Genomic DNA, 25,928 nt, shown 5'->3' on the forward strand with positions numbered 1-25,928 from the left:
CTCTTGATTTTAAGTGCATTAATTTGGCATGCAATAGCCCCAGACCCCAGTTTCTAGCATGGATGAAAGTTTTTCCAATTTTTCTATTTTTTTTTTTTTTAGTCATTTCACAGATAGTTAAATACCTGAATTCAAGTCACTGCCTCTACTTGGAAATCCTATTCTATGTTTTCAATGGAAGGTAGCTTAACTCTCCTTAGACTATTGTTTAGAGATTGATGTTAACAATTCAAGGACTGTTATCCCAAACTATGGTACTGCCAACTCACCCTTCATTACAAAAATAATTAACTGTTGATCCAAACTGGGTGTCTCTATTTATGTCCATTTTGCCATTTATGGGTTCTGGAGGAGATCCACATGATTTACCTATAGGAAAGAAGGAGAATTTTGGGATTGGGTGTAGAATACTCTGAACTTCTCTTAGTACATATGGACCCAAACTAGCTGTAGCCACTGAAGAGCATTTGTGGTTCCACAGATTTTCTACCTTGAAGAAATGCAAAAGACTCTCTCAGGATGTCGCCTACTAACCATCACTTTCAAAAACACCTCCCCTCCACCCTCTGTGTCATCTCCATATTGTGTCTCCCAGAAAAATGTAAACTTTATTTATTATGAAAATGTTTACTCTGTAATTCAACCAGTGAAAATTAAAAGTCTTGAAGTCTGGGGTTTCCTTTCCTTTCCTAACTCATTACTTAATTTCAGTTATGAAAATGAGAGACCCCTAGTAAGTAGAGATTTCCCCTCAATCGTGCCTTGCAATGATCATTTCTCATTCAATGAATCTGTAATGAAGGTACCAGTAACTCAAACTAATGGGAAGATGTGACTTACAAGAATAACTCTCACATCTACTATACCTTAGGCAAACTTATTGAGTCATATGTATATTAGTTCCGAAATTTGAACAACTGAATCAGATCTTATAGATGTTTGACTGACACAGAGGAGTTCTCAGTCAAGACTTACTTACGTATACAGTTCTTTTCACCATCTGTCCAGACTGCATTTTGTAGGCAGGTGATAGAGAACAATTTCCTGTGGTAACCAGGACGGCATTCATAGAGCAAAGATGCCCCAGTGGGAAACTCATACTCATCAATCCATTTTGAAGGCTTGGCAAATGAAAACTGTGGCGGGGCTCTGCATTGACCTGGAGACCAAGATCACAGTAACATCAAAGTTAATGGAGAAACTACTATTTCACTTCCTCTTTTTCCTCAATATGCTTCATAGATATGATCAAAGAAGAAAAAGGGCACATTAATAATGGTAAAAGGATTGCTTTCCTTAGTAGCAACCTCAGAAATGAGCTTTTTAAACCAGCATCCATCCACTTAAGAAAATCTCTGCTATTTTGAAGGCAATTAAGATACATATATATATAGAAAGAATGACTTTCACTGAAAGGCAAACTAATTCATACCTTCAAATTTTAGTCAATCAGGAAATCCTATGCTCAGGCTTCATTATCCAATGCTCACTTATCACTCTCTAGTGTAATAAGATGCACTCACTTATTTCATTCTCTATCTCTACTCACAGTGGTCCACCCGGGCCTAGAAGGACAATGAGTCTCTAATCTGGCTTTCAGTAACAGTCACCACTGTTGGAAGTCAATTATTTGCCACAACACAATTGGCCACCACAATTGCCAAGTCAATTATTTCAGCACAAGAAAATTTTCAGCGCATGCTTCATAAAAAAACTCAACAAGGAAGGCTCTACTGTACTTTCTGAAGCATATATTTTAAATGGCATATGTGATTAAATATTAGACTCAGCTACCTTGTCTTAAGGCCTTGTAAGTTTAAGATAATAAAATTACCATTTAGAGTCAAATGCTAGGTAATCACAAAGAAATATCTGATGGAAAATTATCATAATTTTACTTCAGTTTTGGAAATCTCTTGTTTTTTTTTTTTTTTAATTTCTTGTTCCTTCTTCCAATGCCTAATTAAATCAAATAATGGAGGGTAGATTGAGACCAATCAATAAATTGGTCAACCTTGTTTGTCTTCAAAGAACCAACTTTCATCTCTGTTGATTTGCTTTTATCTTTATTTTATTTTAGAGTTACTGAAATTTTCCTGAGTTTATTCACTGCTCTTCTAAAAATAAATTTCTTGAGATGATTACTTAGATTTTTAAAACCTTTAGCTTTTTGCAGTTCGTAAAATAAGCGTTCAGCCTCTCAATTTTATTCTAAGCATAGATTTAGCTGCATTCCACATTATTTTGATGACTTTCCTGTCTCAGAAATTTCTAAACTACTTCCCTCTACCTCATCCCATAATAATCTCTAAGCAAACCCTTTAGTTTCCTTTTATATAACTTATTACAAGTTGTGCTTTTTATATTTGTGTTCTTTAAAAAATATCTGTTTCTCTCAATAGATATTAGACATGCATAATCTGAAGGCTGGAGACCCCTTGATTTTTGTTCCTCTAAATTAATACCTAATCCAGGTGCTTAGCACTCATCTATAAGCACTCTATCTCTATGTGTATTTGTTGCAATGGATGAATGAATGACGAATTGCCTAGAACACTTAAAAAACTATCAAGAGTTTAGGCTCTATCCCCAAAAGCTCTGATTCAGTGAGTCTGATTTACAACCCAGGAATCTATGTTATTTAAAAGTTTCACAGGTGATTTTGATAGGTAACAGTACTTTAAGAACCACTGTGATAACAAGCAAAATCTCCCAAGTGAAAAAAACAATTCCTATGCTTTCAGATGCTCTGCCTTCACCTTTCTCTGGTCAGTATGTGGATGAAACCTAAGTCTGATCTTTCTCTCATCCATTGGTCCTGGACAAGGGAAGCAAGTCCAAGTGGACCTCCTGTTGCTGAAAGTTTTACTAGGAGAGGCTGAATGTCACAGCAAAGCTCACAAGGAGAAGATGGAGATCAAAAACAACATAGCAAAGGGAATGAACTATTCTTGGAATGGCATTTCTTCCTTTCAATGACCTAAAATTCTTACCTGAGTTCTAGGAATAATATAGTAGTGATAAAAATACAAATTTGGATTTTTTTGTCCAAATGAAAAAGATTTTATGAACCTTCACTAGGGAAAGATCAATCTAGTTTCCTTTTGCAACTTTTGTTACCAATGCCTTAAAGTATGGCTTATTCCTATGATAAATATATTAATATGAATTCTACAAGCTGATGATCTAAGATAGTTTATAAAAAAAGCCTACATATAGCTTTAAAATGTATCATATACAATAATTGAAAAATATTTAAAGTATTCAATTTGATGATTTTTGAAGTATGTATGGGCCATGAAACCATGAATGATTATCATTCATGGTAATCAAGATAAACATTTCCACTGCTCTCCCTTCAGTAATCCAGCCGTCTCTCTGCTTCCTTCTCTAGGCAACCTCTGACCTGCTTCCTCTTATTATAGATTGATTTGACTTTCTAGAATTTCATCTAAAACAAATCACCCCACTTGTCCTTATTTTCTCTTTTTTGGTCCAGCTTTACACACATAATATTTTTTAGATTCATCCAGGTTGTTGCATATATAAAAATTATTTCTATTTTTGCTGAGCAATTTTCAGTTTTATAAATATATCTTAATTTAGTTTCTCCATTCAGCTGTTCAAGGACATCTGGATTGTTCCCAGCTGTTGGCTATTACAAATAAAGGTACTATGAAATTCATAAGTCCATGTGTGAACATATGCTTCCATTTTTCTTGAGTAAATATCTAGGAATTAGATGCCAGCCATATGACATGGATTCATTAAACTTATTAAGAAATAGCCAAACTGTTTTCCAAAGTAGGCTTGTACCATTTTACCAGTGAGCAGTGTATGATAATTCCAGTTACTTCACCTTGTTTTCAACAATTGGTCTGGTCAGTTTAAAAAATTTTAACCATTCTGCTGTGTGTATATAATGTCATCTCATTGTAATTTTTGTCTTGGATGACACAGTCCACCTTCATATACTTCTGATTTGAACTTTTCATTCAAGGCAGGTTGATTTATTCTATAATTGTGCTATAAGCAGAATTTATTCATTATAACTTTCAAGTCTTTGTTCAAGCATGAGCTGTTAACCTGGAGTATACTCTGCTCTCCATTCTGCATAGTCTATCTTTGATGAAGGGACCTACAAATGTTTGGCTTAAGCACCACTGTCAGTTAAAGAAAAAAGATCATGCACTTCCAAAAATTTTATATATTTTATATTTAAATATATTTATATATTTTATAGTACATATTAATGTTATATTATGTATTATCACTGGTATATTATATACATATAATATGCATTATATAAATTAGCTTATGTAATATACAGTATATTCATTTATTATGTTATATGTTATATATATGTATTGTATATATTATGTTATATATAAACTATATGTACAAACCAATAACTTAAAACTATATATTGTAATATATAGCTTAATAAAGCTGTTATATGTCATTATTGAATTATATTATATAATGTCATTATATATGTAATTATATAACAAAATATAACACAATGTTATGTTATATAATATAGCATAATTTATGTATATAAAACTGTTATTTAACAGAATATAACTTTATATTATAATATTTTAATATATAATACAGCTGTTATATATCAAAATATTAAATATTCAACAAATATATATTTGTGAAGTATATTTATACTAATAGTATGTATATTATATAGAAATAGACATTTAAAGAACTATGGTTCAAATGAAATGAACATTTTAAATGCTTTTCTAATCATGTGATTTGATATGATTATTAAGATCTAAGGGGACAAAGTAGAGTCATGGTGAGTTTCTGTTAATAACAGTGGATGTAACACTACATTTCAACTACTCTTCAGTACTACCTAGATTTTTGGCTTTTGTCAACTTTTAGTCAGTTGTGATTAGAGCGATAGTATGTTTTTCCTCTTAATTTCTCTGACAAGCAGCCTGTATATGTGTGTGAGCATGTGTGCGTGTGTGTGTGTGGAGTAGTTTGTCAGCTATGCCATTTTCTTACTTTCTTGAGTTGGCCTTATTAGAATTATCTTCACTTACTGCGGGAAAATTTTAAAGTTACTTGTTCAATCATAAAGGTTATATTAGATAAAACTAGGCAACATAAACCATAAATCTTCTCATCTGAGCATTTGTAAATCTAAATAGGCTACAAATCACAGAAAGCCAAGCGGAAATCCCGGTTTCTACCTTGCACCTTTACACAGCAGGGTATCAAGTACCAGATGAGGGCACCACCGCCTGCCCTATATTAAACACTGTCCTAGGGATGCTTAATTAGTGTGCTAATTTTTATATAAAATAAATGTCCCTGTGAATCAACCTGTACAACTGTTTTTGGGATTCACTCCTCCTTAAATGCTGCTAAAGCCATGCTCCTTCCATTCAGCATTTTCTGCTCATTGGCACTGAATGTCTACCTTTTCAGTCATCCTGTGGCCTTTAGGCTCTTGCATGACTTCCTAGTCATGGTTTCGTAGATCTGCATGGGGATTTTTCAGGTTACGAAACACTGTCCTATACACTATCTCATCTGATTTTCACAGTAACCTCTCAGCTAGCAGATGGCAACTGCATTTATTTTATACATGTCGGGGATGTTAATGACCTGCTGGGTCCAAGTCCCCCAGCTACTAAGTAACAAAGGCTGGGAAAACCAGAACTCTGGTCTCTGAATTAAGGAGATTTCATAAAACTCCACACCCTACTTCTCTATGCATACACCTTGGAGATACGGCCCTCTATGATGCTTTTTTAAAACTCCTCAGGGCCCTGCACATTGTCAGCATTCCATCAGCATTTTCTTTATCTTACATTACTTTGGCAAGTAAATTACTAGATTGTTTAGTTTAGCATGTTTCACATTTTGAGATTATGATGATGACTTCAGTAAATATTTTGTTTTGCAGTTAATAGTGTCTGCATTTGTTATGAAACTATAACTTAATAAACACAGGCAAGCTGTAACAGCATTCCAGGAACAAGGGGGCCAGATACTCCCAAGGTCCACAAAAATTTCTAAGCATTGACAACAGGTTGCTTCATTTACCTGGCATGCTTCTCTTCTGAAAATAAAACTTTAGGTTATATCACATTTCTTCACCTGACAGGTTACTTTATGGTGTCTAATCAGATCAAATATTAATACCTTTTGTGGGAGTTTGATTTTCCTTTTTCCTTACTCTCTTAGAAGAGAAGGTATAATCAAATTATGTATGCAAAGTGCCTGGTGGCAGCCAAATGCAAAGTCAGTTGTCTAGAAGAGGATGGACAAAAAATCATTTCGTCTGTCACTTCAACTGAGAAGATGCCAATGAGTCTAAGCAACTAAGATTTCCGAGGAGGCCAAAGAAAAAGAGTTCTAACAGAAGAAAGATGTTTACCTATTCGAAGATAAAAGGAAAGAAGAGAAGATGTGGCCTCAAAATTTCCTCAGTAGTTATAACAGGCTTCATTTTGTAGTAAACACATGACTAAAATAGGACAATATGTAAGCCTCTCTACACTTCCTTTCTGCCTGCGACTAGTTAGTTTTGATACTACAGCACCGATCGTTCTGGAGCTTCTCTTAGTCTTCGAACCCCCGGTGTCTGGCATAGGCTCTTGTTTTAACGTGGGCGCTCAGAAAGTGCACATTAATGATGGTGGTGGTCCCGAGTACGAGTGGGGTGAACAGAGCCCAGTGCCGGGCAGTTTCAGGTGATACTTGACCCCCCAGGACTGCTGGATCAGACACCCTTGTGAACAAAGTGCAGAGGTAGTGGTTGGGGCATAGTAATTGATTATTGCCATTTACACAGCAACAACGTGAAGTAGACAGAAAGGTCTTCCCGTTGGACAAATGAGGAAACAGACTCAGACAGGTGTAGTAACGTTCCTCACAGCTAGGAAAAGTTGCTAGAATCAGAACCCAAATTTGTTCAATTTCCAAGTCCCCTTTCTTTCGTTATGATCAGCGCCCCACCCCGCGAGAGCCAGTCTTTGTTAATATGCCAACGTAAGGAATTTTATGCAGCGCCTGTCCAGCGCGCGGAGCACCACATAAACTCTTGCAGAGGGACTCCCTCGACTCTTACCCAGAAGCAACCAGCGTCCGGGTACACAGAGGGCCCCCGGGCCCCCCGCCTTCTCGCGCGCCCAGCCCCCGAAGGCTCCCGCTGGGGACCGAGCGCCACCGCGTGCGTGCCGCCTGCGCCCCGGCCGCCTCGCCCGCTCCCCTGGCCCGTCCCGCGTCTTACCCCAGGCCGCCGGCGGCGCGAGCAGCACCAGCGCCGCCAGCAGGGCTCCTCCGGAGCCGGAGAGAGGGGGCACCTGCCCCCCGAGAGGCCCCGGGCTCCTCGAGGAAGACGCTGCCATCCTCCCCGAGCACTGCTCCTGACCAGATGCGATCTCGAAGGAAAGCGAAGGGGAAAGCGTCCAGGGGCGCAGAGAGACGCGCCAGGTTCCGCGCGCAGGGTCGGGGAGCGCGGCGGGGTTCCGGGACAAAAGGCTTTTAACCGCAGCTTCCCCTTAATGGGCGAGGTCTTGTTTACTCCCTCGTTTTCACGGTTTCTAATCAGTCTCGCTCCCAGAAAGCACCTTAGGACCCGTGTACGGGAGCAAAAACTCTCAATGCTTCAGCGGCTTGATGGATTTTACGTGCGGGACGGACCGGCAATTGCAGACGGGCCGGGGTTCTCGCTGCTCCTCTGCGCACCCCCCGCGTGGCTTTTCCCCTGGCCAAGAATCCGCGTGGGTAGGTCCGCGAATGACGTGCCTGCTCCTGCGCTGGAGCGACAACCGCACACAACACGTACGGTGTGCAGGAAATATGAGAACCAATTCCTTATGTTGAATTGAGATGTACCAAGACATTGAAAGATTTTTTTAAAGAGTGAGTTAACCCTATTTTATTTAAAAATGTAATTCTGTCTGTGGCGGGGACACTGGACTGGACTCGGGCAATAGTGAGCCGGGAAAACCAGCAAGAAACGTTTTGCCATCATCCAGGTGGGATTTGATGGTTGTCCCTTTGGAAGAAAGTGGACAATTAAGAAAGATATTGGAGACGGAATGAACAAAATAAGATCAGGATGTAAACATATGGATGTGGTTCGTATGTGATTTCTGGCTTTGAACATTTTTCCGTGTGTTACGGATTCCTTTGCCTGTGTGGTCAAGCCAACGGACCCTTTCTCAGAATTAATTTTTTAAAGCATAAAATAAACTACAAAGGAAATCAGTTACATTGAAATTCAGTTCTAGCCATGAACATTTTGAGGTCTGTGGCTTCTAAGATTGGAACCCTACATGTAAAGATGAGTTAAAACATGAATCCATTATTTCAATTTTTATTGGAATATAGTTGATACACAATATTATATTGATTTCAGATGACAACATTGTGATTTGATAATTATATACATTACTAAATGCTCGCCACAGTAAGGTGTAGTTTTATCCTGCTATTATGATCAAGATATTACAATATTATTGGTTATAGTCCTTCTGCTGTACTTCCATTCCTGTGACTAATTTATTTTATAATTTGAAGTATGTACCTTTTTAGCCCCTTCACCTGTTTCACCCATTCCCCTCCTCCTTCCTCTATGGTAACCAACTGGTCTATTGTCAGTATTTATGGGTCTGTTTCTTTTTTTTTAGATTCCACATAAAAGTGAAATTAAATGGTATTTGTCTTCGACTTATTTCACTTAGCATGATACTCTTTAGGTCCATCTAGGTTGTCACAAATGGCAAGACTTCATTCTTTTTAATAGCTAATAATATTCCATTGTGTGTATTTACCATATCTTGTTCAGCCATTCATCTATCGATGGACACTTGGGTTGCATCCGTATCTTGGCTATTGTAAATAATGTGGCAATAAACATAGGGGTGCATATATGTTTTTGAATTACTGATTGTTTTCTTGGAGTAAATTCCCAAAAGTGGAATTACTGGTTCCTATGGCATTTCTATTTTAAGTTTTTTGAGAAAACTCCATACTGCTTTCCATAATGGCTGCATCAGTTTACAATCCCACCAGCAATGTACAAGGATTCCCTTCTCTCCACATCCTTGCCAGTCTTGTTTTGTTGATGTTGGCCATTCTGACTAGTGTGAGGTGATACTTCATTATGGTTTAGATTTACGTTTCACTGATAATTAGTGATGTTGAGCATCTTTTTATGTGTCTGTTGGCCATCTGTATGTCTTCTTTAGAAAAATGTCTATTCAGGTTCTCTGCCCCTTTTTAAATCAGATTGTTTTTCTGTTGTTGAATTGTTTGAGTTTTTAAATATATTTTGGATATTAGCCCTTTATCAGATATATTATTTACAAATATATTCTCCCATACGGTAGTTTGCCTTTCATTTTTGTTAGTGGTTTCCTTTGTTGTGCAAAGCTTTTTAGTTTGATGTAGTCCACTTGTTCATTTTTGCATTTGTTTCCCTTGCCTGAGGAGATATCCCCCACAAAATTACTAATGTTGATGTTCAAGAATTTACTGCCTATGTTTTCTTCTAGGAGTTATATGGTTTCAGGTGTTACATTTAGGTCACTTTGAGTTTATTTCTGTATATGGTAGAAGTTAGTGATACAGTTCATTCTTTTGACATAACTGTCTAGTTTTCCCAACACCATCTATTGAAGCAACTGTCTTTTGCCCATTATACATTCTTGCGTCCTTTGTCATATATTAATTGACCATATCAGCTGGGGTTTATTTCCAGCATCTCTGTTCTGTCTCATTGGTCTATGTATCTGTTCCTGTGCCAGTACCATACTGTTTTGATTACTGTAGTTTTGTAGTACAGTTTGAAATCAGGGAGCGTGATACCTCCAGCTTTGTTCTTTCTCAAGATAACTTTGGCTATTTGGGGTCTTTTGTGGTTTCATGCATATTTTAGGGTTATTTGCTCTAGCTCTTTAAAAAGTGTCATTGGTGTTTTGGTAGGGATTGCATTGAATCTGTGGATTGCTTTGGGTAGAATGCCCATTTTAACAATATTAATAATAAGCATAGAATAGCTTTCCACTTATGTTCATCTTCTTCAGTTTCTTTCATCATTGTCTTATAGTTTTAGTGTACAAGCCTCACCTCTTTGGTAAAATTTATTGCTAGGTATTTCATTCTTTTTGATGCAATTGTAAATGGCATTGTTTTCTTATTTTCTGCTAGTTCATTACTTACATATAGAAATGCAATAGATTTCTATGTATTGATTTGCATACTGCAATTCTACGGAATTCATTTGTTAATTCTAATAGTTTTTTGGTGGAGTCTTTAGGGTTTGCTGTATATAGTATCACGTCACATGGAAATAGTGACAATTTTACTTCTCTACCAATTTGGTTGCCTTTTATTTCTTTTTCTTGTCTGATTGCTGTGGCTAGGACTTCTAGTATTATGTTGAATAGAAGTGGTGGGAGTGGGCATCATTGCCTGCTTCTGATCTGAGAGTAAATGCTTTCAGTTTTTCACCATGGAGTATGATGTTTGCTGTGGTTTTGTCATAAATGGCCTTTATTATATTTGAATATGTCCTCCCTGTACCCACTTTGTTAAGCATTTTTTCATGAATGAATATTGAATTTTGTCCATTGCTATTTCAACATTTATTGAGATGATCACATGGTTTTAATCCATCCTTTTGTTAATGCGTATCACACTGATTGATTCACAAATACTGAACCAAGTTTGCAATGTGAAATAAATACTACTTGGTCATGGCGAATAATCCTTTTAATGTTGAAATTCAGTTTGTTAACATTTTGTTGAGGATTTTTGCATTTATATTCATCAGGGATATTGGTTTGCAATTTTCTTTTTTCATAGTATCTGTCTTGGTTTGGTGTCAGGTTGATGCTGACCTCATAGAATAAATTTGGAAAATTTCCTTCCTCCTCAATTTTTTGGAATACTTTGAATGAAACAGGTATTAACTCTTCTTTAAATGTCTGGTAGAATTCACCTATGAACAATCTGGTTCCAATTGTTTTTGGTAGTTTTTTTATTACTGATTCAATTTTGTTATTCATAACTGTTCTGTTCAGACTCTATTTTTTCCTGTTTAAATCTTGGAAGGTTGTATGTTTCTAGCAATTTATCCATTTCTTCTAAGTTGCCCAATTTACTGGCATATATATTTTTTCATAGTAATCTTTAATCTCTTATAATCATTTGTATTTCCATGGTGTCAGCCGTAACTTCTCTTTCATTTCTGATTTTATTTATATGAGTCCTATCTCTTTTTTCTTAGTGAGTATAGCTAAAGGTTTAACAATTTTATTTATCTTTTCAAAGAACCAGTTCTTAGTTTCTTTGATCTTTTATATTTTTTAGGCTCATTTCATTTATTTATGCTCTGATCTTTACTATTTCCTTCCTTCTACCAACATTGGCCTTTGTTTGTTCTTTTTCTGGTGTCTTTAGGTGTAGGGTTTGATTGTTATTTGAGATGTTTCTTGCTTCTTAAGATAGGCCTGTATCACTATAACCTTCCCTCTTAGGACTGCTTTTACTGAATTCCAAAGATTTGAACCATTGTATTTCTGTTTTCAATATTCTCCACATACTTGTTGATTTCTCCTTTGATTTTTTTGATGACCTATTGGTTGTTTAGCAGCATTCTGTTTAGACTCCAAGATTCCATGTGTTTGTGGTTTTCCCATTTTTTTCCTTGTAATTAATTTCCAGTTTCATATCATTGTGGTCAGAAAAGATACTTGATATGATTTCAGTCTTCTTAAATTCACTGAGACTTGCTTTGTGGCCTAACATGTGGCCTATTCTGGAGAACGTTCCATGTGTACTCAAAAATAATGTGTATTCTGCTGTCTTGGGAGGTAATGGTCTGTATACATCTGTTAGGTGCATTTGGTCTATTCGTCATTGAAAACCACTGTTTCCTTGTAGATTTTCTATCTGGATGATCGATCTATTAACACAAGTGGGGTGTTGAAGTCCCCTATTATTTTTTATTGCTGTCATTTATCCTTTTATGCCTGTTAATGTTTGCTTTATATGGTTATGTGCTCTTCTGTTGGGTGTGTGGTTATTTATCATTGTTATACCTTCTTGCTGGATTAAGCCCTTAATCATCATATAATATTTCCTTCTTTGTCTCTTGTTACAGTCTTTGTTTTAAAGTCTACTTTGTCTAAATACTGATGCACCAGCTTTTTTCTATTCTTATTTGCATGGAATATCTTTCTTCATCCCTTCAGCTTCAGTCTATGTGTCCTTAGATCTGAAGTGAGCTCTTGTACATAGCAAAAAGATGGGTCTTATTATTTTTTTTATCCATTTACTCACTTTATGTCTTTTGATTGGAGCATTTAGTCCATTTGCATTTAAAGTAATTATTGATAGGTATGTACTTATTGCCATTTTGTTAAATGTTTCCTGGTTGTTGTTGTTCTTCTCTGGTCCTTTCTTCCTTGCTTGCTCTCTTCCCTTGTGCTTAATGGATTTTTTTTAGTGTTATGGTTGGAGTCCTTTCTCTTTATTTTTTGTGTATCTATTATAAGTTTTTGGCTCTTGGTTACCATGGGGTTCTTATATGACCGCCTATGAATATAACAATTCAAATTAAGTTGATGGTCACTCAAGTTTGAATGCATTCTAACAGCACTGTATTTATTATTGCTCCTCCTCCACATTATATATATATATATATTTATCTTCTTTTATACCTTTTTGTTTTATGATTTGCTTAACTAATTTTTAGATGTACATAATTGTAATACTTTTGTCTTTTTGATCTTCATACTAGCTTTTAAACTGTTGATCTATATCTCTGTTATATGTCTGCTTTTACCAGTGAAAATTTTTCTCTTTCATAGTTTTCTTGATTCTAGCTAGGGTCTTTTCTTTTCCTCTTGAAGAAGTCTCTGCCATATTTCTTGAAGGCCAGCTTAGTGGTGGTGAACTCTTTTAACTTATGTTTATCCGTGAAGCTCTTTATCTCCCATTCAATTCTGAATGATAGCCTTGCTGGTTAGAATATTCTTAGTTGTAGGTTTTTTCCTTGCAGCACTTTAAATATATCATGTCACTCCCTTCTGGCTTGTAGAGTTTCTGCTAAAAAATCAGCTGATAGCCTTATAGGGTTTCCCTTATATGTTATTTATTGCTTTTGTCTTGCTGCCTTTAATATTCTCTGTCTTTCATATTTAACATTTTAATTAATATGTGTCTATTGTGGACCTCCTTGGGCTCATCTTATTTGGGGTTCTTTGTGCTTCCTGGGCCTAAAAGACTGTTTGCTTCCCCAGCTTAAGAGAGTTTTTGGCTATTATTTCTTCAAATAAGTTTCCCACCACTTTCTGTCTTGCCTCTCTTTCTGAGACTCCTATAATGCAAATATTTGAATGTTTGATGTTGTCCCACAGCTCTCTTAACCTATCTTAGTTCTTTTTATTCTTTTTTCTTTCTGCTGTTCAGCTTGAGTGTGTTCCATTACTGTCTTCTAAGTTGCCGCTCTGTCTTCTGCCTCTAATCTGCTGTTAGTTCCCTCTAATGTATTTTTTCTCTCTCATTGTATTTATCATCTCTGACTGATTCCTTTTTAGATCTTCTGTTTCTTTGTTGAAGTCCTTCTTGAGCTTATCCATTCTCTCTTCTTCAGATAAATATCCAGAGGAACCTCTAAATCTTGTAATAGTTCTATTTTTATTTTCTTTTTCTTTTATTCAAATGTTCTTTTTGCTTAAAACACTTTCTAACCAGATACCTTTCTGCATAGAAACCTCTTTATTCTCCTTGAGTTCTTTTGCTCATATGTGAACTTCTGAACAAAGCCTTCCTTGGCCACTATTTTTACAACTGCACATCTTTCAGAACTTCCTTTCCTCTTTTCCTGCTTCATATAATTTAAAAGTTTTATTTATCATTTTTCATTTTATTACCAACTGGCAATATGTTTATTCCATCTTTCCTCACTAATATAAAAGCTATATGAAGACATGTCCATTCATTACTATTATAGCCCATGACCTAAAACATTGCTTAGCCTACAGAAGGATTTACGTGGCTATTTCTTGACTGAATGAAATGATTGACAGCTAACGTCAACCACTTTTTCAGAAAATTTGGTGGTAGAGAGAAGGGAAGTAGTTTAAAGAGACACATGGCTGGTTTGGGAGAGGATTTGTTTTCATTTGGAGGGTATGGTAGATATTCATTGCTTTAACTGGGTCCCTTCCTCTGGAATCGGTGACTTGACTTGTCCTCTGAGAAACCCCCTCTATCCCATAGTTCCATGTGGTTCAGATAGACCATGGCTTCTCAACCACACTACTGGCGTTTGAACCAGATACTTTGTTATGGAGGCTGCTCTGTGCACTGCAGGCTCTTTGGCAGCATCTCTGGCCTCTATCCTCTAGATGCCAGTGGCAACCCCCTCCTCCAATTGTAATAACCAAAAACAGCTACAGATATTGCCAAATGTCCTCTAGGGGGACAGGACTGCCCCACTTGAGAACCATCACGGTAGATCAATCCTACCCCCCAACACCAAGCCTGAGCAGGCAGCTTAGACTTTGTCATCTGCGTATTTTACTGCCCTGGCCCTAGAACTGATTCATTTGGGACGTGTGACTCTATTTGGACAAACTGGGCTGATGAAGGGAGTTTTGATGGAGTTATTGGACAAGAAAAGTTCTTTATGCTGGAATGCCAAGCTGGCAAGATGTGCACTTGGCATTGTCAGCAAATATTTTGCCAGTTTTCAGGGATCGTCTACCACAGAATGACGCAAGCAAGGAAAAGAAGACTAGGTGGTAGGATTCCTGAGGATGTTATTTGAATATTTAATTTCCATTTTGACTAAAGCCAGCTGCACTCTTGGCTCTTTCTGTCATGTGATACAGTAAAGTCCCTTTTTGGTCTAAACTAGTGTGGATTTCTATCACTTGCAACTGAGTGGGCACTGGTGTGGGCAAATTTGTAGGTGAAAAGAAGGACCTAGTGGTGAGAGAGTGTGTAACTGACGGAGCAATGTCCTGGAAGAAACAGAGATGAAGAGAACAGTATAGTCTGTGAGATGTGGCAGGTGTAAATGAGGATACAGAGGAGTGCATATAGATAAGCTTGGAGGAGGTGGGGAGAAGTTGAGATATTACTCTGTGATGTTTTCATCATCTTCGAAGAGAAGGAAAGGGAATAAAGCTGAAGGTAGACTAGATGGCTTCAGGGTCAATGAACAGGCAATTTAAAGAAAGAGAAATGGTACTGGCTGTGAATGAATAAAAGATGCTGAACAGCATCCCACTTCTGGAGATTTATCCAAAAGAATTGAAAACAATGTCTTGAAGAGATATTTGTATGCCCATGTTCATACCGGCATTGTTCACAATGGCCATGAGGTGAAAACAACCCAAATGTCCATCAAGAGATGAATGGATACACTGAATTGTATAACATGCAATGAAATGCTATTCAGCCTGGAAAAGGGAAGACATTCTGTCACATGCTACAACATGGATGAATCTTGAGGACACTATGCTAAGTGAAGCCAGTCACAAAAACACAAATATTGTGTGGTTCCACTTAATGAGGCACCTAAATTTGTGAAATTCATAGGAAAGTAGAATGGTGGCTGCCAGGTGCTGTAGGGAGAGAGGAATGTGGAATGATTGTTCATTGCGATAGTGTTTCAATTCTGTAAGATGAAAAAGTTCTGGAGATATGCTGAACAATGTAAATATACTTAATGCTTCTGAACTCCACACTTAAAAATGGTTAAGATGGTAAGTTTTATGTCATATGGTTTTTTTACCACAATTAAAAAAAAAACAAAAGATGTCAATCTGCACACATAGTCTTGGAGAAGATGGGGAGGGTATATTTGTGGTAACCAGACACAAGGTTTCATTTTCTCAACAGTTTAAGTGCTGGAACAGAGAAAACTGATAGTGGCTTTAGAGTGTGCTGGGAGAGGATGAGGGGTGGGGGAAGGTGTTGGATGGACCCTCACCATACAGAAGAGAATGTCTCAAGGAGAAGGAAATGGGGTTTAGGGGTTGACAGTCTGGCTAAAAGGACAAAGTGTCAGGACCCAGAATGCCTACATGTTAAGTCAGGAACTCTAAAAAATTCTAAGACTCTGTTTGTTATTCAAGAGTTCATTGACTCCAGAAAAATGTCATATAAGGCAAGTTTCTTTTTCAGTATAAAATTTATTTGAATGACTAATATACATAGTTAAATGATTTTACAAGCAACTAGAGCTTCTGACAAAATTGCCAGGGAAACATCCAAATCTTGAATTAGACACCAAGACTTAACAATTGGAACTTGACTCCCATAATTTAAAAAAACACTGTGCAAATTAGAATGACTGAGTGATTATGGAAAGGCAAGATATATAATGTGAGAACTCAAACCAAGTGGAAATATGCTTTATACTTTGCTTAAATAATTAAATCTACACTGTAGGCAAAATTATATGGTAACAGTGAGTATGTTGATTACAAACAGAAGAAGAGTTTAGATATGAGGGTAGGTCCTTTTAGTGCCTTCCTTAAAAAGATGACACTTTCAGTTATGTAAGTTTATAGCCATGCCTGGCTCCAGGCACATCACAGATGAGGCTTCAAAAAGTCCTTGAAGAACATGTGGCAGTGAAACTGGGCTTTCTTCTTTATCAACAAGCAAATTTCTTTGTTCTGCTTGAGAATAGTGCATATAGGAGTTATAGCTTATGAAATCATTTCATTGATGCTGAGGCCATACAAAAAGACTTGCTGATATTAGAATGGTTTCTTTCCAACCAGTGTTCAGTTGGCTTCCAAACAACAGTGCGTGCTGAAATAGATAATTGCTGTTGAGGAAGCAGCATAAATAGCAATGGTATAACTTGAAGTTTAAATAATGAGTTTTAACCTTCTCTCGTATCGTTGATACCAGTTATAAGTGCTATAACCAACAAAGCATCAAGCCTATTAGAAGCTGTCATTCTATTAAGAGGCCCTTCTTCAGATAACATATGGTGCATGGCATAATTAAGTTTTATAATCAATAAATAGGAATAAAAATAAATGAAGGAGAACCTGAAGCCATAGTCCAATTCTTATTCACATATTCACTCAACAAACATTTATATAATCACTTTACTCTAGAGCCCCCTGGTTTGCACTGAACAGTCTTGTGCTCCCTTGTTCTTCTCTTCCCTTTTCCTATGATTCACCAGCTCTAAGTACCCTTTTGTTCCTCAAATGTCACAGCAGTTTTCTGTATCTTGTTTGTGGTGCCATGACCTGTATATATCTTATTCCTCTTATTAATATAAGTTCCAAGAGGGTAGAGGTGGATTCTCTATTTATATTTTGTAGATTTTGTAAGAAAAAAGCAATTTGAAGTCAGATTTGAGCTTGAATTATACCTTTGCCAGTTACTGATCCTGAAACCTTTCTATATTCCCTGTCATTCAGTATTTGACTCTCGTGGTGACTACGTAATGCCTTCTCCTTAAATCTCTAACCTTTCCTTGGCCAATCTCCCTCTCAGCTGATGTTTTGCTTTCTGCTCGCAGAGAAAACAGAATCAGCAGAAGAGAACTTGCACACATGCACTGCCCACCACAGCTCCCCACCCATCTTCATCTGCACCCATATCCTGTCTTCTCTCCTGGTATTAAGCCACGTCCTAGCTCAGGTCGACTCTCCTGCTTGAGCACTAGCTCCTGTTCCTCCAGCTTAACCACATGTGGCTCCAGCAATTCCTTCTTTCCTTCCCTGCCATCTTCTCCCCTCTCCAACTGGATCATTCCCATCAGCATATAGGAATAGTGGCATAGCTGCTATTTCTCCATTCTTAAAATAAATTTCTCTTGAGTTTCCGTCTTACTCTTGTCACTACTCTACTTATCTGCTCTTCCAGCGGTTCCCATCTCAGAATGGACAGCAAGCCCATTGCAATGACCTGGCATACTCAGTATGATCGGTTATCCTCCCCTTCCTCCCCGACCTCTCTGATTTCATCTCTGCCACTTTCTCCTTGCTACGCTTCCCACTCAGCAGACATACCACTTTCGGTCCTTGCATTTACTGTTCTTTCTTTCTGGAATGTTCTTCCCACTCGTGGCTAGCTCCTTACTTCACTCTCTAGTCTTTGCTCAAAGGCCATTTTCTTAGTGAGAAGTGAGAACTTCCCTTCTAACTACCCTGTCCTATCTATCCCTTTTTCCTGTCTTATTTTTCTCCATAATGCTTATCATCTTATTATTTATTTTTGCTGTTTAAATATTTGTTGAGTCGGCATTAGTTGGCAATATGAAGTAGGTAAATGAACAACTTCTATGCATGGTTACTACAGACTTGTGCAATAGAACCATACCTATTTAGTACTATGCTTACTGATAGATATAAATGGAAGACATTTTGACATATAAATTAATACGAATATTTAAATTCTGTTAGATACCAGTTTGTCTTCTGATTAGCTTGCTGGGTTGTATGGATCAATAGGATATATTTCTTGTATTTCAAAGTGACGATCTTCCTTAGGGCTTGTGTTTGTATAATAATTGCTAAATGGAAGAAGGAAGGAAAGAGTAAAATCTTTACTCATTGGCCATGGTTACTATAAAGATGTAGCAGTTGTTTACTTTCCCTAATTCCCAACACATGGTCAATATTTTTCATGGGGGATTTCATTTTATCATCCTTAGTATGCTATGAAATAATCACTTTGACCACCATTTTTTGGAAACGGCAATAAAAATAAATAAACTGCTAGGCTTGTAGGTGTCCAAGTCAGAAGATATTAGTCAGCTTTATCTCAGATCCAGGACTTTTAATGATTAATATCCACAAATTCCAGTTTGAAAAAAAGAAAAAAGAAGCTTTTATTTTAGAATGTAATCATACTTTTGCCTTTTTGGGACACAATCTTTCAATCTAACTTAAAAGGGAATTTTTAGATTTGGTGTCTAATTCAAGATCCTTACATAGTCATATAGCACTAAAAGTTTAAATGATTTTTTAGAGGACGTGTTTACTTTTACTCTTTGAAAACACATACTTTCCTGTCCTTCTAAAACCACTTTGCCAAAATTGGCAGAGGATAATAATGTGATGATGCTATTGTGAAAAACTCTGAAATAAAGTATTAACAAGATTACTGGGGAAGAAAGATTATTGCTAAGTTCCTTATAGCATATCACTCACTACCATATATAAAAAGTCATCTTATAGAAAGATACATTAAGGATACTATAAAATAGTAATTTTTAGGTCAATGTGGGACTTCGGTTTTGTTAAAATATCTTACATGACTACAAAAGAATAGCATAGTCTCTCCTTAAAATGTTTGGATGGCTTTAAAATTTTTTAGTTTTGTTGCTAGACATCCATTTTTAAGTGACTGTTTACTCCTCTCATTTACAGAAAGTATTTAAGGCAACTCAAATGTCTGTACCAACTATTAGAAAATAAACTGAAGTCAGTTATAAATGGAAATAAAACAAATGAGTGATGCTTAGGAATTTAGTTTAACATATATGTTTGGTTCAGTATCAATTGAGGCACTTAAAAACAGTATTTGATATAATCATATTAGCAAACTTTATCATCTGACTGGAACATCATAAATTATTTGAGCTTGTAGGCATTCTCAAAGCTTACAACTTTTCCTATACATGCAATGCTCTGATAGCATATTTAGTAACGTGAAGGAAAGATATAGAGACCACATTTTCTGTTTACTTAAACTTCTAATTACTTGTGGCTAAAATTATCTTCTAACTTCCGGTGAGGAAAGCCATCCAACTGACATCCCTATTTTTATTTTCTCGGGCACCTTACCTCTCCTGGATTCTGAGAAACTGCTCTCCTGGTTTTCCTCCCATCTCTGACTGATCCTGTCCCTCTTGCCTTTTAAGCTTTCCCATCCTTCTGAGATCTGTTTTCATCCCTATTCTTATCTTTTATGTCCTTTTGGTCCGAGGTTTCAGTTGTGACTTAATTGTCACCGGCCTGAGTGTGGCCTCTCTCTGGAGTCTTACACCATGGGTGCCTCAGAGGAACAGGTCAGACCTGAATCCAGCATCTCCCCCCACAAACCTGCCCCTCTCCTGTGTTGGGGAACCACTGGATCCATCCAGGGACCTCCACAGGAGTCATGCTTTGTCGCATTCAGCAAGTCGCTTACGTCCTGGAAATCCTATCTTCTTAGTCGTGAAGTTACCTCTTAAATCTGTTCCATCCTTTTGATCCTTGCTGCTGCTGCTTCAGTTGAGAGCCCAATCCTGCCCCTTCTTTTGAAAATACAGATCTCAACTATTATCTCCTTGCTTGAGATCTGACAGAATAAGCACCAAGCCCTCCTCATGGCCTACCAGGCTTTGAGAATCTAGCTCCTGACCACCTTTCTAGGTCTCCCCAGCAACGGCAGGTGGAAACATCAGTTCTGTGGGATGCTTAAGGCATTACATGAGAAAAAGTTCTGCAGTCTAATTAGTTTGGGAAACTCCGTGTTTTTTTATTTTTCCAAAAAGAAAAATGAAACAGACTTCTTTAGGGTAGGAGTTTAAATATTCTCATGGTCACTGTGACTCTCCATGAGAAAAATATAGCATTCAGTCTTTCCCAATCTTACTTGGTCAGAGGAGGCTGTTTCCCCAGAATCATTCACCAACCCAGGATTATGTGGTGCATCCTCTGCAGACCCTTGCAAGTGGCTCAGGCCAAAAAAACCCTTCGGCTCCTCCAGCCTAGAACAAACTACTCAGCCTCATAGGTGCCATCACTGCATGGTTTCAATGTACCCCTTCACTGCTGCCTATGGACACCATAGAGCTCTGAACAACGTGGCCAGGTGGCCCTGGTAGTCCACTAAATAACAGGTGCAGCTGACTTGGCGCATTAAAGTAATGTTACTGCAGCTTTTGGATGACATGTTTGGGCTGTCATGACTTGGTCACCCCCCACTGGAAGTTACCTGAAGTCACCTGATTATCCTCTTTCACATGTATGGAGACTCAAGAACTTATACATATGAACATTGTCAGGCTGACAACCACTGGTATCATTGTTGAAAATATGCCCTTTGCACATATCGGAATATTCCATAATTTCCACAAGGTTCATGTGTGAGAGGGCTCTTTAATGCCATTCCTACACCTAAATCTAAGCCACCTTCCCCTTCAGCCACCCTCATGCACACTATTTCGTCATGTTGCTTACGTAGTTCTCCTAATTTTGATGGAATGACAAGCTTCTTGGGCTTTACTCAAACTATTCCTTTTACCTGGAATACTTTTCTACCTGGAATATCTTTCTTGCCTTGTCTTGAGGCTCACCTGAAACATCTCCTCCTCTACGGAACTTTTTCAGATCAACATTCCCAAATACTGATGATTTGATTTGTGTCCCCATTAAATATCACACAGCCCACCAGGGCAACATTATGGGGTCAGATGCTTTGAAAAGTTAATAGATAAAAAATAAAACACAGAGGCAGAGCCAAGATGGCGGCATGAGTACGGCAGCGGAAATTTCCTCCCAAAACCATATATATTTTTGAAAATACAACAAATGCAACTATTCTTAAAATAGAGACCAGAAGACACAGGACAACAGCCAGGCTACATCTACATCTGTGAGAACCCAGAGCCTCATGAAGGGGGTAAGATACAAGCCACGGCCCAGTGGGACCCGAGTGCCACCCCTACCCCAGCTCCCTGGTGGGAGGAGAGGAGTCGGAGCGGGGAGGGAGAGGGAGCCCAGGACTGCTAAACACCCAGCCCCAGCCATCCACACTGAGAGTACAGACACACAGTGTGTGGGGTGCTGGATAGTAGGGAAATGGGACAGTAAAACCTGCGAGCGGATCCCCGCAGCCGGCGCTCCTGGGACAAAGGAAAAGCGAGTGCTTTTTGAAAGTCTTAAAGGGACAGGAGCCTCGCAGCTGGACGGAAGCATCCTGGCACACTCAGCTCAGCAGCTGGGAATCCAGGGGAACTCCAGGAGCCCTAACCCCCTGGGCAGCAGCGCAACTTTGAGGCCCCTCATGGCGATAAACAACCTTCCGCCCATTTCCTCTCTGGCGCGGCCCCACCATAGTAGAGCAGCCGCTTGAGACCAGCCATGCCCACAGCAGCCCTGCAGAACTTCCTCCAAAGTGGCCCAGGCAAGAATCAGAGACCCCATCTGCATGCAGCTGCCCAGCACAAGCCACTAGGGGTCGCTGCTCTCCCAGGAGAGGAAGGTGAGGAGCAAGCGGGAAGGGACTCCGTTCTCCCAGCTGACACACGCGCCAACTGCCTACGACCACCTCTATTGCCATGAAAAGGCAGAAGAATTTGATCCAGACCAGAATCACACAGACATCCTCCCCTGAGAGGGAACCTGGGGAGATAGACTTAACCAATCTTCCTGAGAAAGAATTCAAAATAAAGGTCATAACTATGCTGATGGACTTAGAGAGAAATATGCAAGAGCTAAGGAGGGAGAACACAGAAATAAAACAATCTCTGGAAGGACTTAAGAGCAGACTGGATGAGGTGCAAGAGGCTGTTAATGGAATAGAAATCAGAGAACAGGAACACAGAGAAGCTGACACAGAGAGAGAGAAAAGGATCTCCAGGAATGAAAGAATACTGAGAGAGCTGTGTGAAAAATCCAAATGGAACAATATTTGAATTATAGGGGTACCAGAAGAAGAAGAAGAGAGAAAAAGGGTATTTGAAGAAATAATTGCTGAAAACTTCCCCAGACTGGGGGAGGAAGTAGTCGCTCAAACCACAGAAGCACACAGAACTCCCAACACAAGGGACCCAAGGAGGACAACACTAAGACACATAATAGTTGAAATGGCAAAGATCAAGGACAAGGACAGAGTATTAAAGGCAGCCAGAGAGAGAAAAAAGGTCACCTATAAAGGAAAACTCATCAGGCTATCATCAGACTTCTCAATAGAAACCTTACAGGTCAGAAGAGAATGGCATGATATATTTAATGCAATGAAACAGAAGGGCCTTGAACCAAGAATACTGTATCCAGCACGATTATCATTTAAATATGAAGGAGGGATTGAACAATTCCCAGACAAGCAAAAGTTGAGGGAATTTGCCTCCCACAAACCACCTCTACAGGGTATTTTTGAGGGACTGCTCTAGATGGGAGCACTCCTAATGCCAAATAGATGTCACCAGAAAAAATAAAATCACAGCAAAGAAAGCAGAACAATCAAATACTAACTAAAAGCAAAAAATAAAATCAACTACCCACAAAAGCAGTCAAAGGAAACACAAAAGAGCACAAAATAAAACACCTAACATATAAAGAATGGAGGAGGAGGAATAAGAAGGGAGAGAAATAAAGAATCATCAGACTGTGTTTATAATAGCTCAATAAGTGAGTTAAGTTAGACAGTAAGATAGTAAAGAAGCTAACCTTGAACCTTTGGTAATCACGAACCTAAAGCCTGCAATGACAATAAGTACATATCTTTCAATAATCACCCTAAATGTAAATGGACTGAATGCACCAATCAAAAGACACAGAGTAATAGAATGGATAAAAAAGCAAGACCCATCTATACACTGCTTACAAGAGACTCACCTCAAACCCAAAGACATGCACAGACTAAAAGTCAAGGGATAGAAAAAGATATTTCATGCAAACAACAAGGAGGAAAAAGCAGGTGTTGCAATACTAGTATCAGACAAAATAGACTTCAAAACAAAGAAAGTCACAAGAGATAAAGAAGGACATTACATAATGATAAAGGGGTCAGTCCAACAAGAGGATATAACCATTATAAATATATATGTACCCAATGCAGGAGCATCAACATATGTGAAACAAATACTAACGGAATTAAAGGAGGAAATAGAAGGCAACGCATTTATATTAAGAGACTTCAACACACCACTCACTCCAAAGGACAGATCCACTAGGCAGAAAATAAGGACACAGAGGCACTGAACAACACACTAGAACAGATGGACCTTATAGACATCTATAGAACTCTACACCCAAAAGCAACAGGACACGCATTCTTCTCAAGTGCACATGGAACATTCTCCAGAATAGACCACATACTAGGTCATAAAAAGAGCCTCAGTAAATTCCAAAATATTGAAATTCTACCAACCAACTTTTCAGACCACAAAGATATAAAACTAGAAATAAATTCTACAAAGAAAACAAAAAGGCTCACAAACACATGGAGGCTTAACAACATGCTCCTAAATAATCAATGGATCAAAAAACAAATTAAAATATAGATCAAGGAATATATGGAAACAAATGACAACAACAACACAAAGCCCCAACTTCTGTGGGATGCAGTGAAAGCAGTCTTAAGAGGAAAGTATATAGTGATCCTTGAAGAAGGAAGAACAATCCCAAATGAATAGTCTAACATCACAATTATTGAAACTGGAAAAAGAAGAACAAATGAGGCCAAGTCAGCAGAAGGAGGGACATAATAAAGATCAGAGAAGAAATAAATAAAATTGAGAAGATTAAATAGAAAAAATCAATGAAACCAAGAGCTGGTTCTTTGACAAAATAAACAAAATGGATAAGCCTCTATCCAGACTTATTAAGAGAAAAAGAGAATCTACATACATCAACAGAATCAGGAATGAGAAAGAAAAAATCATGATGGACCCCACAGAAATATAAAGAATTATTAGAGACTACTATGAAAACCTATATGCTAAGAAGCTGGAAAACCTAGAAGAAATGCACAACTTCCTAGAAAAATACAACCTTCCAAGACTGACCAAGGAAGAAACAGAAAATCTAAACAGACCAATTACCAGCAACAAAATTGAAGCGGTAATAAAAAAACTACCTAAGAGCAAAACTCCTGGGCCAGATGGATTTACAGCAGAGTTTTATCAGACATACAGAGAAGGCATAACACTCATTCTCCTTAAAGTTTTCCAAAAAATAGAAGAGAAGGGAATATTTACAGATTGATTCTATGAAGCCAGCATCACCCTAATACCAAAACCAGGCAAAGACCCTACCAAAAAAGAAAATTACAGACCAATAACCCTGATGAACATAGATGTAAAAATACTCAACAAAATATTAGCAAACTGAACTCAAAAATACATCAAGAGGATCATACACCATGACCAAGTGGGATTCATCTCAGGGATGCAAGGATGGTACAACATTCGAAAATCCATCAACATCATCCACCACATAAACAAAAATAAGGACAAAAATCACACGATCATCTCCATAGACGCTGAATAAGCATTTGACAAAATACAACATCCATTCATGATAAAAACTTTCAGCAAAATGGGTATAGAGGGCAAGTACCTCAACATAATAAAGGCCATATATGATAAACCCACAGCCAACATCATATAGAACAATGAGAAGCTGAAAGCTTTTCCTCTAAGATCGGGAACAAGACAGGGATGCCCACTCTCCCCACTGTTATACAACATAGTACTGGAGGTCCTAGCCACAACAATTAGACAAAACAAAGAAATACAAGGAATCCAGATCGGTAAAGAAGAAGTCAAACTGTCACTATTTGCAGATGACATGATATTGTATATAAAAAACCCTAAAGACTCCACTCCAAAACTACTAGAACTAATATCAGAATACAGCAAAGTTGCAGGATACAAAATTAATACACAGAAAGCTGAGGCTTTCCTATACACTAACAATGAACTAATAGAAAGAGAAATCAGGGAAACAATTCTATTCACAATTGCATCAAAAAGAATAAAATACCTAGGAATAAACCTAACCAAAGAAGTGAAAGACCTATACCCTGAAAACTACAAGACACACTTAAGAGAAATTAAAGAGGAAACTAACAAATGGAAACTCATCCCATGCTCCTGACTAGGAAGAATTAATATTGTCAAAATGGCCATCCTGCCCAAAGCAATCTATAGATTCAATGCAATCCCTATCAAATTACCAACAGCA

General features: G+C 37.8%; 2 protein-coding genes across 9 annotated transcripts in view; both read right to left on the reverse strand.

Moving 5' to 3' along the window:
- CR1 (complement C3b/C4b receptor 1 (Knops blood group)) overlaps positions 1-7,512 on the reverse strand; it is a 130,022-nt gene extending 122,510 nt beyond the window's left edge. The window contains exons 1-3 of one of the 2 annotated variants that reach the window (XM_073216999.1): positions 7,262-7,512; positions 980-1,159; positions 270-369 (exon numbers count right to left, since the gene is read on the reverse strand). In XM_073216999.1, the coding sequence (XP_073073100.1) occupies positions 270-369; positions 980-1,159; positions 7,262-7,379 (398 nt within the window). In that variant the 5' untranslated portion in view covers positions 7,380-7,512. The remainder of the gene's footprint in view (positions 1-269; positions 370-979; positions 1,160-7,261) is intronic. The other variant, XM_073216998.1, reaches the window with a different exon arrangement.
- An 8,658-nt stretch (positions 7,513-16,170) lies between these two features.
- CR2 (complement C3d receptor 2) overlaps positions 16,171-25,928 on the reverse strand; it is a 36,397-nt gene continuing 26,639 nt past the window's right edge. For 6 of the 7 annotated variants that reach the window (XM_073217006.1, XM_073217005.1, XM_073217004.1 and 3 more), the window contains 2 exons: positions 18,436-18,541; positions 16,171-16,818 (listed from right to left, as the gene is read on the reverse strand). In XM_073217006.1, the coding sequence (XP_073073107.1) occupies positions 18,451-18,541 (91 nt within the window). In that variant the 3' untranslated portion in view covers positions 16,171-16,818; positions 18,436-18,450. Of the gene's footprint in view, positions 16,835-18,435; positions 18,542-25,928 lie in introns of all 7 variants that reach the window. The other variant, XM_073217000.1, reaches the window with a different exon arrangement.

The sequence above is a fragment of the Manis javanica genome, chromosome 11 (genome assembly GCF_040802235.1).
Source record: "Manis javanica isolate MJ-LG chromosome 11, MJ_LKY, whole genome shotgun sequence".
NCBI lineage: Eukaryota > Metazoa > Chordata > Mammalia > Pholidota > Manidae > Manis > Manis javanica.